General features: G+C 37.7%; 1 protein-coding gene and 1 pseudogene across 1 annotated transcript in view; one reads left to right on the top strand and one right to left on the bottom strand.

The window, feature by feature from the left end:
• Positions 1–9,420, top strand: part of LOC102814040 (serine/threonine-protein kinase MST4-like) — an 87,975-nt gene extending 78,555 nt beyond the window's left edge. Inside the window, exons 5-12 of the mRNA XM_006862817.1 lie at positions 972–1,080; positions 1,164–1,321; positions 2,301–2,486; positions 3,566–3,714; positions 5,631–5,724; positions 6,853–6,915; positions 6,992–7,128; positions 8,977–9,420. Of these exons, the coding sequence (XP_006862879.1) occupies positions 972–1,080; positions 1,164–1,321; positions 2,301–2,486; positions 3,566–3,714; positions 5,631–5,724; positions 6,853–6,915; positions 6,992–7,128; positions 8,977–9,001 (921 nt within the window). The 3' untranslated portion in view covers positions 9,002–9,420. The remainder of the gene's footprint in view (positions 1–971; positions 1,081–1,163; positions 1,322–2,300; positions 2,487–3,565; positions 3,715–5,630; positions 5,725–6,852; positions 6,916–6,991; positions 7,129–8,976) is intronic.
• A 1,817-nt stretch (positions 9,421–11,237) lies between these two features.
• On the bottom strand, positions 11,238–11,891 carry LOC102813666 (annotated as a pseudogene).
• Between the last annotated feature and the right edge of the window lie 2,032 nt (positions 11,892–13,923).

Here is a 13,923-nt window from a genome sequence, read left to right as displayed (position 1 = left end):
TGGAGAAAGAAAGGGAAATGTGTTACATTTACTTGAAAAATCTTATCCGTCCATGATTTGATCTATTAAAAAAAAGTGAAATTCTGAATAGTGTAATTATTATATTACTGGCTAAACTTGCAATTTGAGTCTCAGTAAAGTCTCTATGCTTTGCAATATTATTGAAACACATAAATACAACAGCTGATTCATGATCAAGTTGGGTTGCTGAAGACATTTCATGGACTATCTGATCTAAATATCGGTTTAGTGTAAATATTTAATAACTTTGTAATAGCAAATGCTAAAATTGAAGTAGTTGGTTTCCTTTTTTCCCATCTTGGAAGTAAAAATAAGAGCTTTTTTTGGTCATTATTTAAGCATATATTTGTTAAAACTTTAATGTAAATATTCAGGAACCTCAGAACTTGGAGCTAGTGTATAGGTAAATGGGAGTCCTGGTATAGCACTGTGGGATAATGCACTGGACTGCAAGGTCAGCGATTCGAACTCAACAGCCACTCCTCGGAAACCCTATACAGGGTCACTATGGATTGGAACCGACTCTATGGCACTGAACAACAGCATATGGGTAAAGAGGTCTTAGTGTGATGCTATAGGATAAGCACTGAACTTCTAACCTCAAGGTTTGTCGTTCAAACCCACCAGTCACTGTACAGGGTTGCTATGAGTCAAAAATGACTGGACGGTAACTTAATGGCAATATAGGTAAAAGAGCATGTATTATCTTTCAAGATTAAATTTAATCATTTAAAATCATTTAAAATCAGTCCTTGCCTTAATAACTCCTTTGTTCTCTTCTCCCACCTTTTAGAAGTTTTTTTTTCTCATTTGTCTAATAAATAGAAATGCTTCATATACATACCTTTAAGTGATTCCATTATTCAAAGATAATATTAATTTCAGTATTCAAAATAATCTCAATTTTGAATTGTATTTTTTCCAAACTTGTGTGTGTTTTTCCCTCCAAGCTAAGAGCTGGTCCATTTGATGAGTTCCAGATTGCTACCATGCTCAAAGAAATTTTGAAAGGTCTGGACTATCTACATTCAGAAAAGAAAATTCACCGGGACATAAAAGGTATGCAAAGTCTTATATGAACCTGAGAAAAATAGATACATGCTAAGAAAGCTGAGTTTCACTTTTCCTTTTTTCCCTCGCAGCTGCCAATGTCTTGCTTTCAGAACAAGGAGATGTTAAACTTGCTGACTTTGGAGTTGCTGGCCAGCTGACAGATACACAGATTAAAAGAAATACCTTCGTAGGGACGCCATTTTGGATGGCTCCTGAAGTTATTCAACAGTCCGCTTATGACTCAAAGGTAAAGGGTTACCAGGAAAAATTGTTCTGTGCATACCAACAGATTTTAAGTACTACACTGTCCTATATAATAAACTACCTTGATTTAGATTTCTTTCCAAGTGTTTAAGCTATAGAAAATGTCAGCAAATCTTGCTGCTTAAATGCCATTGATAAATGCAATTTATCCTATTATAACATTTTAGCTCGATTCCCTTCAGTGCCTTACCATCCCACTTGTAATAAAATCCAAATAATTTTACTATAACATATGAGGCTTTCCAGGAGCGTAGTGTCTCTAGGGTAAGCACTGGACTGTGAACCACAAGGTTGGTGGTTCAAGCCAACCAGTGGCTCTGCAGGAGAAAGACGAGTCTTTTTGCTCCTGCAAAGATTTACAGCCTTGGAAACCCTATGTAAAGTCACTGAGAGTTGGAGCTCATTTGCCTTTCCTCTATTTTAAATAAACTTCATCCCCATCTGGTGTCTATTTAAGTATTACTTAATGCACTAGACTGCATTGTCAGTTTGAACTGCAAGGTTGGCAGTTCAAGCAAACCAGCTGCTCCTTAGAAACCCTGTACAGGGTCGCTGTGAGTCGAGACAGTACTTAACAACAACAACAGCCCCATTCATAACAGCAACAAGCCCCATTATTCATTATTCTCTTACCCTGTTTTTTTTTTCTCCATAGAACTTATTAGCACCCATCTGAAATTGCATTGTCTACTAGACTATAGGACTCTTGAGACCAGAGATTTTTGTTTGTCTTATTCACAGTCTGAATCTCTGCTACCTAGAATGATGCCTGGCGCATAGTAAGGAATTCAATAAATGTCTTTGTTTTCCAATAAATGAATTCTAAGAGTAAATATTTTTGAACCCCATATTTTTGAGACACATGAATACAGTATGACCATTTAATTCCACAGGATACTTTGTGGTCAGTTTGTTGGAATTAAATTTCAAGGTGATGTTTCTGTTCTTTCCTCTTACCTTAGGCTGACATTTGGTCACTGGGAATTACTGCCATTGAACTAGCTAAGGGAGAGCCACCTAACTCCGATATGCATCCAATGAGAGTTCTGTTTCTTATTCCAAAGAACAATCCACCAACTCTTGTTGGAGAATTTACTAAATCCTTTAAGGAGTTTATTGATGCTTGCTTAAACAAAGATCCATCCTTTGTAAGTATATATTGCTGTTACTACTATTTGTTTCAGTTAGTACGTTAGATGCAGCAAAAGTGGCTTTGCCTACAGCGAGGTGTACAATGCCTGTGGGAATTTTGTAAGGTCCATCTAAGAACCTAGTTCTTCCCTCTATATTGCTCTTTCTATTCAGGTCTTAACTAGACTTGTTTACTTTTCTCCTTCCCTGGTGTCTTTTTCTTGGTTTTCACCTTCTGATCATTTCCTGGTTCAAGGGGAAATAAGTTTGACAAATAAAATTCATCTTTGATGATGTAATTTTTAAGTATGTATATAAATGCGCACAATGTTTTTTGTTTAGCTGGTTTTCATTTTTCATGATGAATTATGCCTGCCTAACTACTTTTATTTAATGTTTACACATTCCAACATGAGTGGTAGTTTTGTTTTTTTTTCTGAAATCCTGTGGGCTCCCCTTATTTGTTTGACGAATTTCAGTATGGTTGTTTCACTTTTTAAAAATAACTTTATAACTTCTGGAGTCCTGGTATGGAACTGCAGGTTAAAGCACTGGACTGCAATGTCGGTTTGAATCAGTGGTTCAAGCTCACCAGATGCTCCTTGGAAACCCTATATAAGGTCGCTATGAGTCAAAACCGATTTGACGGCACTTAACAACAAAAACAAAGACTCAAAATATACAAGAACTATCTAAGCTTCTTATACCTGCTTTAAAGAGAAGGATCATTCTTTTATTAATAAATTACAGTAAATATAATAAGAGTATCTTAAAGCATTATTTTGAAGTATTTTCAAATGTTTAATTTATTTTATAAATCCTGCCGTGTGTTTCTCTGCTTTTGAGAAGGCCATGTCTTCTGGTTTGCTGGTAGGGAGGCCACATCTTAGCCATTGACCGTAACAGATTGCTACCAAAGTAGTGGGTTTTATTTGGTTGCTTACAATCACTTCAAAACTAGAATTAGCAAGTACCCTACAAATGTTTAGTTGTCCTTGTGACTATATCTTTGAACTTAGTAATTCAAATAACTTTCTATGGCCCCTTGCAATCATCAAGAGCCTAGAAACATTCATATGAATTTGTTTTCCCTTAGCGTCCTACAGCTAAAGAACTTCTGAAACACAAATTCATTGTAAAAAATTCAAAGAAGACTTCGTATTTGACTGAACTGATCGATCGATTTAAGAGATGGAAGGCAGAAGGACACAGTGATGATGAATCGGATTCAGAGGGCTCAGATTCGTATGTATAGATTATTTCGTTTTTATGAAGGTGATACATGTTAATGTTGCGTCCATTTAGCTATTATCCAATACGTTTGCTATAGCATAAAAAATAAGGCATTTTCTAAGGCTTTGCCTCAGCAACTGTGAAAATCTTTAAAAATCAGAGTTTCTGGAGTACAGTGAATTTGGAAACACAGTTCTTCTTCAACATGAATACCTCTAGTTTTCAATAGTCTCTGTGTAACCCCTAGTGGATACTTGCACATATTACAAAATCTTGGACCAAGATAGACTAAAGAAGTTGTGCTTGTTTGCTCGAAGTAATAATGAGTGATATATTCTCATAGTTTGGTGGCAACCTGCACAATTTCTTTGGAGAAAGACCTCCAGGTCTTTCTCACCTCTTGGCCACATAACAAAACAGCCTCCTACTGGTACCTTTAAATATCCGTTTATACATGACTTTTACTCCCTGAAAATGTTAGTGTTGTGTAATTGTGCGTTTACTTTAACAATTCAGCCTCTAAGTCCCTAATTAATTTAGAGGCGTCCTAGCATGGCGCTGTGAGCTAATGGTTCAGACTGCAAAGTCGTTTGAACTGCAAAGTCAGTGGTTAAAGCTCACCAGTTGCTCCTTGGAAATCCTGTACAGGGTCACTATGGGTCAAAATCGACTCAATGGCACTTAACAACAACAACAACAGGGAAGTCTAGCCTTACCAGAACTTACTCCTCTACTAGTTGACCTACCACAAAAGCAACATCAAATTTCTTTAGATTATATTCTCAGATTTCTGCATCTATAAAAATTTTCATACCCAAAAAACAATGTTCATTGCAGAACTAGTCCCAGTAGCCAAAAGGTAGAAACAACCGAAATGCCTCTCAACAGATGAATGGATAAACAGAATGTAGTGTACCATGGAAAACCACTCAAGTCCTGGGGTGGCACTGTGGGTTAATGCGCTGGACTGCAAGGTCGGCGGTTCAAGCTCACCAGCTTCTCCTTGGAAACCCTATGCAGGGCCGCTATGGGTCGGAACGGACTCAATGGCACTTCAACAGCAACATACAGAGAAATGAAGTCGGTGCTTTCCACAGCATGGATGAATGCTGAAAACATCATACTGACTTGTCACAAAGGGACAAATACTACATGATGTCACTTACATGAAATAGGCAGATATATAGAAAGTAAAGCTGATAGATAAGTGGTTTCCAGTGGTGGGAAGGAGGGAGAAAGGGGAGTTAATGTTTATGAGGCTCGAAGTTTCTGCTAATGGTAAAAAAATAAGTTGGAAAAGGGGAGTTATAATAATGGCTGCACAACATAAAACATTATCAATGTAACTGAATCATAACATAAAATTATTGTACACATAAAAATTATTGAAGTGTTGCATTTATTTGTACCACAATTAAAACAAAACAAAGAAATTGTTTAAATGTTAAAGAGGATAAAATAATGTCATGATGTTTGTATACCCTGTTCCAAGAGTGGTTGACCTTTGCCACCCATGAGGGTCACCCATGAAGTTGTAAAGAAAATCACAAGCCACACTGGGGATCCTGATTCAGACAGTGAGGACTGGGGAGGCACCAGGGGAACAGGCATCTGTATAAAGGGGTTTCAAAAACTTCATGAAAAAAAATGGGACTGAAAGATAATGGAAATTTTCCATGAAAGTGTTGAAACCACACCCCCTCCCCTCCTTAGGAGGTCACCACAGGTTATTCAGATGTACACTTAGAATAAAGACCCTCTGCAGCTGCTCATTGCAAGTAACATCCACCTGCAACTGTGATCTGGGTTGTTATTATACTATGAGTGTTTGTTTGTTTTTAACATGAGGACAATTATCTCCTCAGTTTCTAACTGCAGCAAGCTGAATTCTTTAACAACTTATCAAGGTCTCTTTGGCAACCTCTTAGGGAATCCACCAGCAGGGAAAATACTACTCATCCTGAATGGAGTTTTACTACAGTGCGGAAGAAACCTGACCCAAAGAAACGACAGAATGGGGCGGTACGTACTCCTTGAAGGAGAGGATCACAGCCTCTTCAGAGCCTTTGTGCAAAGAAATGGTCAAAACTTTTTACAATGTAATACCCCTAAATGCCTGTCTGCTTAATTAATAACAGGTAATAGAAGTCATTGTATGTGGCCATTGGTCTTTTTTTCAATGCAGTTTGCATAGAAATACACAAACCTAGAGGATTTATGGAATCCTGATGTGATGCTATAGGATAAGCACTAGATTGCTAACCGCAAGGTCAGTGGTTCAAACCCACCAGGTGCTCCCTGGAAACTAAGTTGTAACCAACTCAATGGCACTTAACAACAACAACATTACAATTATAAAGCATTGGAGGTTCAATGGTAGAAGTCTCTCCTTCCATGAGAGAGAGCAAAACCAAACCAAACGTACTACCAATAGCAACCCTATGGAGGGTTTTCAATACTAAATCTTGATGGGAGCAGATAGCCTCCATTTCTCCCCCCAGAGTGGCTAGTGAACCATGCGGTTCGCAGTGCAGCTCCTAACCCATAGCACCACCAGGGCACCATGAGGGAAACTGGGGTTCAGTTTCTGGCCAATGAACCTCATGCACAGCCACACTTCTTGTCTGTTAGTGGAAGCTTAAGTACTGCACAATGCTGACTAGATTTCAGTGGAGCTTCCAGACCAAGAAGGACTAGGGAGAAAGGCCTGGCCATGTACTGCAGTGAAAAGTCTATGGATTACAACAGTCCATACCTTCACTGATGATGGGGACGATGCAGAGACTGGACAGTATTTTGTTCCATTGTGCAAGGAGTCAGCAGGACTCCATAGCAGCTAACCACCACCACAACACTATAATCCTCGAAGTTAGAGGGAATTCGTAATGGGAAGAAGCGTTGGGACTTGTGTTAGACCAGGTCTTTTGGGCTAGTGGTCCAATGTTATTAGTGAACATGTGGTATGAAAGAACTAAAGACACACATGAATGACTATTTCTTACATGTATGGTCTACATTATTTATTCAAAGGAGTAAAATTTCATGCAAACCCTGAATCGCTTGTCTATGATCAGCATACCGGCATTTGCCATAAGACATAAATGTATCTTTTCTTTCTCACATATATGATCTGTATTATTTATTTCAAAGGAGCAAGATTTTGTGCAAACCTTGAGTTGTTTGTCTATGATCATCACACCTGCATTTGCCGAGGTAAGTGCAGATCATTAGCTCTGGACATCTGTAGTCAAGTAGTGTTTTCAGAGTTATAGCTTTTGCTCTTTCTCAGCTGAAACAGCAGGATGAAAACAATGCGAGCAGGAATCAAGCAATAGAAGAACTTGAGAAAAGTATCGCTGTGGCTGAAGCTGCCTGTCCCGGCATCACAGATAAAATGGTGAAGAAATTAATTGAAAAATTTCAAAAGTAAGTTTAACATGTCATTTAAAATTGTTTTCTTGACATTTTCTATTGGATGGTAATTTATGATATAATGTAATTAGATTGATTCAATAATTTGTTTATTATTCCTAACAAAGTCACTTTTTCATAATAGTATGCTTCAACACTTATTTTGTTTTCTGACCATCCTAAAGAATCGTTTGTTGTGATTATTATCTTCAGGTATTTCATTGAATAAAAAGGCCTGTTTGCTTTTCTTCTGCCAGTTAGTTGGTAGGATACACAAAAGGTGACTGAGTGAGTATATTCTTACTGGAAGTGGTGGTGGTGGTGGTGGTATACCACGGAGTCAGTTCTGACTCATAGCGATCCTGCATAGGGTTTTGGAGGCTATAAATCTCTACGGGAGCAGAAAGCCTCATCTTTCTACTGCCGAACGACTGGTAGTTTTGAACTGCTGACCTTGAGGTTAGCAGCCAGATTCATAACCACCTGATGTGGTGTTGTGGGCTAATGCGCTGGACTGCAAAGTCAGTGTGAACTGCAAGGTCGCTGGTTCAAGCTCACCAGCCGCTCCTAGGAAACCACCCTATACAGCATCACTATGGGTTGGAACCGACTTGACAGCACTTAACAACAGAAACAACAAACATTATAGGGCAGTTCTACTCTGTACTATAATGTTGCTGTGAGTTACAATAGAATCAATGACATATTCTTATTAGGACCCTTGTAACACCACCTAGGAATGCTTTCTTTCCTGCCACTGCCCTCATCAGTTGAAGAAACACTGGTATTTACATAGCTTTTGGTTTTAAAGATACAAAGTTTGACCCCTATATTAAAAGGTAAGGAAAGAATTTTAGTAAGAGGTACCCACTGCAGATTATAGAAGGCCTTTATGTTTTAATTCAACTTCCATATTGTCTCTTGAAGTCATTAGTTTAAATTTGTTCACAGTCAAAAAAAGCCCTGATGTTTAATTTAAAATATTATTCTTAACAAAACTTTTGTATGCATACACATATGTATCTACAACTCCATAGCTCAAGCTAGGTATTATAAAGTAATACCAATTTTTGCCTTAACCCCATTGTATCTCAGTGCATTGTTGCATTTCTTTGCATTTGTGATGCCACTTGGGGTCAAGTTGAAATTAAGTATATAGCTATATACTTATAGCCCCTAAACGCACATACACCCATAGCTCTTTTTATATGATAAATCCTACTTACACTCATAAATCAGAGTCCTGGTGTGGTGCTGTAGGATAAGCACTGGCTAACTAACCACAAAGTAGGCGGTTCAAACCCACCAGCTGCTCCTTGGAAGTTCTGTACAGGGTTGCTGTGAGAAGACACTTTATGGCACTTAACAACAATACAACAACAGTCATAAATTAAAGCTACTCTTAAATTCCCTTAGGGAGCGTGGTGGCTCCATGTAATAAGTACCAGACTGTGAACTACAAGGTCCACCGTTTGAGCCCACCAGCTGTTCCTCAGAAGAAAGATGAGGCTTTTTGCTTCTGCAAAGATTTAAAGCCTCAGAAATCCTATGCAGGGTCATGTCAAGTCAGTTCTGACTCGACAGCACTTAACAACAGCAAACAAAAGTCCTTAGATTTTAATATAAAACTCTTCCTCTGTTTTCCAGTTGCAAACCAGTAATATGGAAGTTGCCAAATCAGACTCGAAAGGAATTTTTGAAACTTGTTTATTTTTAACATCTACATGAGAGTCAATAGAAAAAATTTATCTAGTATTTTAAATGAGTTCCTTCTTTGCAGATTTCATACAGATGAAGACCATCAGAATTCATGCTATCTATGACACTGATATGTTTTGTTTTGTTTTTTAATTCATCTTCTAGGTGTTCAGCAAATGAAACCCCCTAAGAAACATCATACTATTGGCCTGTTGTTTCACACAGGCACAGAGAATCCCACCAAAGCTACTTCAAGCTTACCAATGCTGAACTCATGAGCTCCATGTGCCTTTTGGATCTTTGCAACATATTGATGATTGAAGATATAGAAGAACCTATTCAACTATTTTGTGATGGTGTTTATCATTTTCTATTTTGAAGAGGTTATTTTGTAAGGAGTAACTTTTAATACTATAGTTTCATCTGTATTCTAGTAAATGTTGAGATCCAGTTTTGCTTTTAGATATTATTATTACTTAAGTTACTAGGATGAATACCTTTCATGTTTTGATCTTTAGTTAGCTGTACACTCATGAAACATACAGTTCTTTCAAAGTCATCCTAAATTCAACTTTATAAATCACCAAACATCAAAAAGCTTTTACTTTTTTTTTTTATATAATCACATTCTAAACATGACTGTTGATGGGGAGGTAAAAATAAGTTATAGCTACATAAAACAGATGGTTTTAATAAGCCCTCAGAAAGCTGGGAAAATATGAATTCTTCTACCAAGTAGACATGATGCTCTGGGCAGCTCTATGAGACATTTGCAAGCAACATTAAGTAGAAGAGGCCAATTTGATCTTATTTAACATGGTTGGAAATTTAAGGCAATATCATTTAGCCCAGGATGGGTGTTTGGTAGTACTGGACAAATTAATGTGATTTCATTTTTAAATATCCAACTAAAATGGTATAATATGTTCTTGGATTTGGGGGAGCTTAAAAAAGCTGATATGAATATAATTTACACCAGCATATTTTTGACATGGTAGTGAACTGGTCTATGAAATATTTATACATTTTTTTGTTCTGCATTATTAACAACGGATATAAGTATACTCTCCTTTTGAAAGGGTATTTAAATGAATGTTTTCTCGTTCATATGAAAATCATAGTAAGTACGGTATGATTTCTGTCTATTCAAAGGTAAGTTAGACTGTACAGTTAATTTTCAGTTATATTTATGGTACTTTTCAGTGGGTAATATCTTTTCCTTTTAAGCCTAGTATGTATATATATATCTAAGTTTTGAGTTAGAGCTATATTTTATTAGGTTTGGATTAATTGATATTAAATTAGTTTTCTTCATTAATGTTTTAATATTTGGATCTTCACAGTTTAAGCTTTGCACACAAGTTTGGGTTTCTTTTAACTGAATTATTGCCAAATGTTAGAATGAAGGTGTTCTTCAAGTAAAGAACACAGTTTTGCATCAAAGTGGCCATTACATTCTCTTTCTTTAAAATAATACAAATACTTGAGAAAGATATTGTGGTGTCATATGCCAATAAAATGATTTTCATTGGTGCCTACCTGTAATAATTAGTTTTAACACGTTATACTTGGAAGTAATCCTTCAGTTAAAATTTTCACTTGCTATGGAATTGAAACTTAGTTACAATTTATAATATGTAGAAGTCTGAAAATAGTTTTGCAGCTCACATTGTGGATTCAATGAATATTTTTGTAAAAGTAAAAGCAACACATTTCTAAATTGATTCTTTGAAACTTTACGACACAACTGCATCACAGGGACAAATTGTATGGCTTATTGTCCATTATAGTTACTAGTCCTGTAAACTGTTTGTAGGTGAAGCAGACTCCAGTGTTTTGAGGTTTTAAAATAAATAAATATTTAAATTTCATGGTTCTCCATGTTTGTTTTCTTAAGGGGGTATGGTATGGTATTTTCATTATTTCACATTTTTCCCCTCTGCCCTTTAATTCATTGTTGGAGTACTGAAACTAGAAGATATTCTTCATATTTGTTGTTGTTGTTATGTGCTGTGGAGTCGGTTCCGACTCATAGTGACCCTGTACAGGGTTTCTGAGACTGTAAATCTTTTTTTTTTTTTTTTGAAATACAACTTTATTCTGGTTCTAAATGGTAAGGAATGGGAATGACAGTAACAAACAAGATTTCACCACTGAATAGTGGGATGTGACTGTAGCAGTCGTATATTTGAAACTCAAAAGGAAACAACTGCGTTCCAACAGCTAGATATGTAGGTTCAAAAAATGCAGGTATTTTTAATTGCCACATTCACTCCGAAGCCCATTCATCTATTTCAGCATCCCAAAGATTAGCACATATTCTAATTAGCTATATATAATAAAGTGGCAAACACGCAGCACCACTGACATCACAGGACAGTTGCCTATAAAACTAGACTTCTGACGCTGGCTCCAGTTTCGTTCTCTTACAGATCATCATCCTCGTCTGGGAGAGCAGTAGTCTGCGCAACCTCTAAATCATGCTCATATTGTGCTGCCAAAGCTGGGTCCAGGACAACTTCTGGTGGGGCAAGAGCAGGCATTGCAACAAACTCCAAATTAGGATCGCCAATGAGTTTTCTAGCAAGCCAGAGGAAAGGCTTTTCAAAGTTGTAGTTACTTTTTGCAGAAATGTCATAGTACTGAAGATTCTTCTTTCGGTGAAAGACGATGGATTTTGCTTTAACTTTTCTGTCCTTAATGTCCACTTTGTTACCACACAAGACAATGGGTTTATTTTCACATACTCGAACCAGATCCCTATGCCAGTTAGGCACATTCTTATAAGTAACTCTTGCGGTTACATCAAACATTATAATGGCACACTGGGCTTGGATATAATAGCCATCTCTAAGTTCCCCAAATTTCTCCTGACCAGCCGTGTCCCACACATTGAATTTAATCGGTCCTCTGTTAGTGTGGAACACAAGGGGATGGATCTCAACTCCTAAGGTGGCTGGCTACATACTTCTTCTCAAATTCACCAGTCAGATGACGTTCACAAATGTCGTTTTTCCAGTACCGCCATCACCCACCAACACGAGTTTGAACTGCACTTGGGGTTCTCCTTGGGCGGCCATCGCGATGGTTCTTCCAGAAGCGTCTCCAGGCCGCGACTAGACTGTAAATCTTTAAGGGAGCAGAAAACCTCATTTTTCTCCTGCGGAACAGCTGGTAGTTTCAAACTTCTGGCCTTAAGGTTCACTGCCCGATTGTAACCACTGTGCTAACAGAGCTCCTTATTCTTCATATTAAGCAGTCAGTGCTTAACCTGGTGTGCTGCTGTGGGCTAATGCGTCAAGACTGCAATGTCGTTTGAACCGCAGGGTCGATGGTTCAAGCTCATCAGCCGCTCCTTGGAAACCCTATACAGGGTCGCTATGGGTCAGAACCGACTCGACAGCATTAACAACAACAATAATAAAAGCGAACGTTGCCCAACTTTCGGTCTCCTGTGCCCTCTAAATGAGTAATAAGAGTCCAACTTCCATTCAAAAATCTCCTCAATTGGGCAATAAATTATATGGTTGCTTTAATTACAATTGTAGCGTCATTAGACTATATATCGTATCCTAATGATACCATGCTAATGGCAAGGTGGGCAGTTCACACCATCGGCCGCTCTCTGGAATGCAGTACAGGGTCACAATAAGTCTGTACTGATTTGACAGCACTTACAACAAAGGATAAGGAGCGCTAGTAGCGTAGTGTCCTGTTGTTGTTGTTGTATACCATCGAGTCGGTACTGATTCATAGCAAAACCTGTATAGGACTTCTGAGAGCAGCTGGTGGTTTGAACTGCCCACCTTGCCGTTAGCGTGGTTAGCAGCCCAGTGCTTATCCTACAGCGCCATACCAGGGCTCATTGGTCTCATGGACCATATCAATTAGCAGAGATTTCCAAAAATTGAAATGAGAAATAGCATATAAAGAAATTTGAATTTTTTTCTTTGAGAAAAGTTTAAGGGTGAACTTAATGTACTCCATGAAGCCAGGAATAGAAAAGAAAGTACTAGAATGTAGGAAAGAAATGTCATGAGGTAGATCAAAGGGAATTTTCTGATATAAGGACTGCTAAGTACCATCGAGTCAGTTCTGACTCATAGTGACCCTATCAAGGGTTTCCAAGGAGTGGCTGGTGGGTTTGAACCACTGACCTTTCGATCCCCTTGCCTATATAATCATGATCATTTCCTTGAAGTTAATACTTAATGTCTCGTAAATATATTGTACTTAATATTAAAATCAATGAGCACACTAAAGAAGATCTTAACACCCTGGAGCAGTAATAGAGAAATTTTGAATGGGACAAGAATAGAATTTTAATTTATAATTCAGCATGGTTTTCAGTCCTTTTTATTTTTGGTGTGGCGTGGGCATGATGTGCCGTGGAGTCAGTTCCGACTCATAGTGATCCTAAGGGTTTCCGAGGCTGTAAATCTTTACATGAGTAGAAAGCTTCATCTTTCTCCCGTGGAACAGCTGATCGTTTCAAACTGCTGAACCTTAAGGTTCACAGCCTGATTCGTAACCACTACGTTACCTTCAATTCTACCACTTCCATAACCTTGACCATACATTTTCACCCATCTCTCTCCTTTTCCTTGTTCTGTAACTGTCTCTCTTCTCTTCATCATAGACAGACATAATCATTTTTGAAATTGATTGAAACAAATGGAAGATGAGACTTATAGCTTTTTTAAAAAAAAAAAATTGATATTCCATCAGTTTTCATTAAACTAACATTCACTTCATTTCCTTGGTTATATACATGCAACAAGATCTGGATATATATATATATATATATGTATATATATATAATCAGTGTGGTGCTGTAGGGTAAGCACTAGACCACAAGGTCGATTTGAACCAAAAGGTGGTGGTTGAGACCCATCAGCCACTCCTTGGAAGTGAGTTGGAACCAACTCTATGGTACTTAATAACATTATATATATATATATGTGTGTGTGTGTGTGTGTGTGTGTGTGTGTGTGTGTGTGTATAGTGGTTATGAATCGGACTGTGAACCTATAGTGACCCTGTACAGGGTCGCTATAGGTTGGAACCGACTCAACGACACTTAACAACAACAAATATATATATAGCAGGATA

Source organism: Chrysochloris asiatica, unplaced genomic scaffold (genome assembly GCF_000296735.1).
Source record: "Chrysochloris asiatica unplaced genomic scaffold, ChrAsi1.0 scaffold00051, whole genome shotgun sequence".
In the NCBI taxonomy this organism is placed as follows: domain Eukaryota; kingdom Metazoa; phylum Chordata; class Mammalia; order Afrosoricida; family Chrysochloridae; genus Chrysochloris; species Chrysochloris asiatica.
The sequence above is the reverse complement of the archived record's forward strand: the minus strand, read 5'-3'. Positions and strand labels throughout refer to the sequence as shown.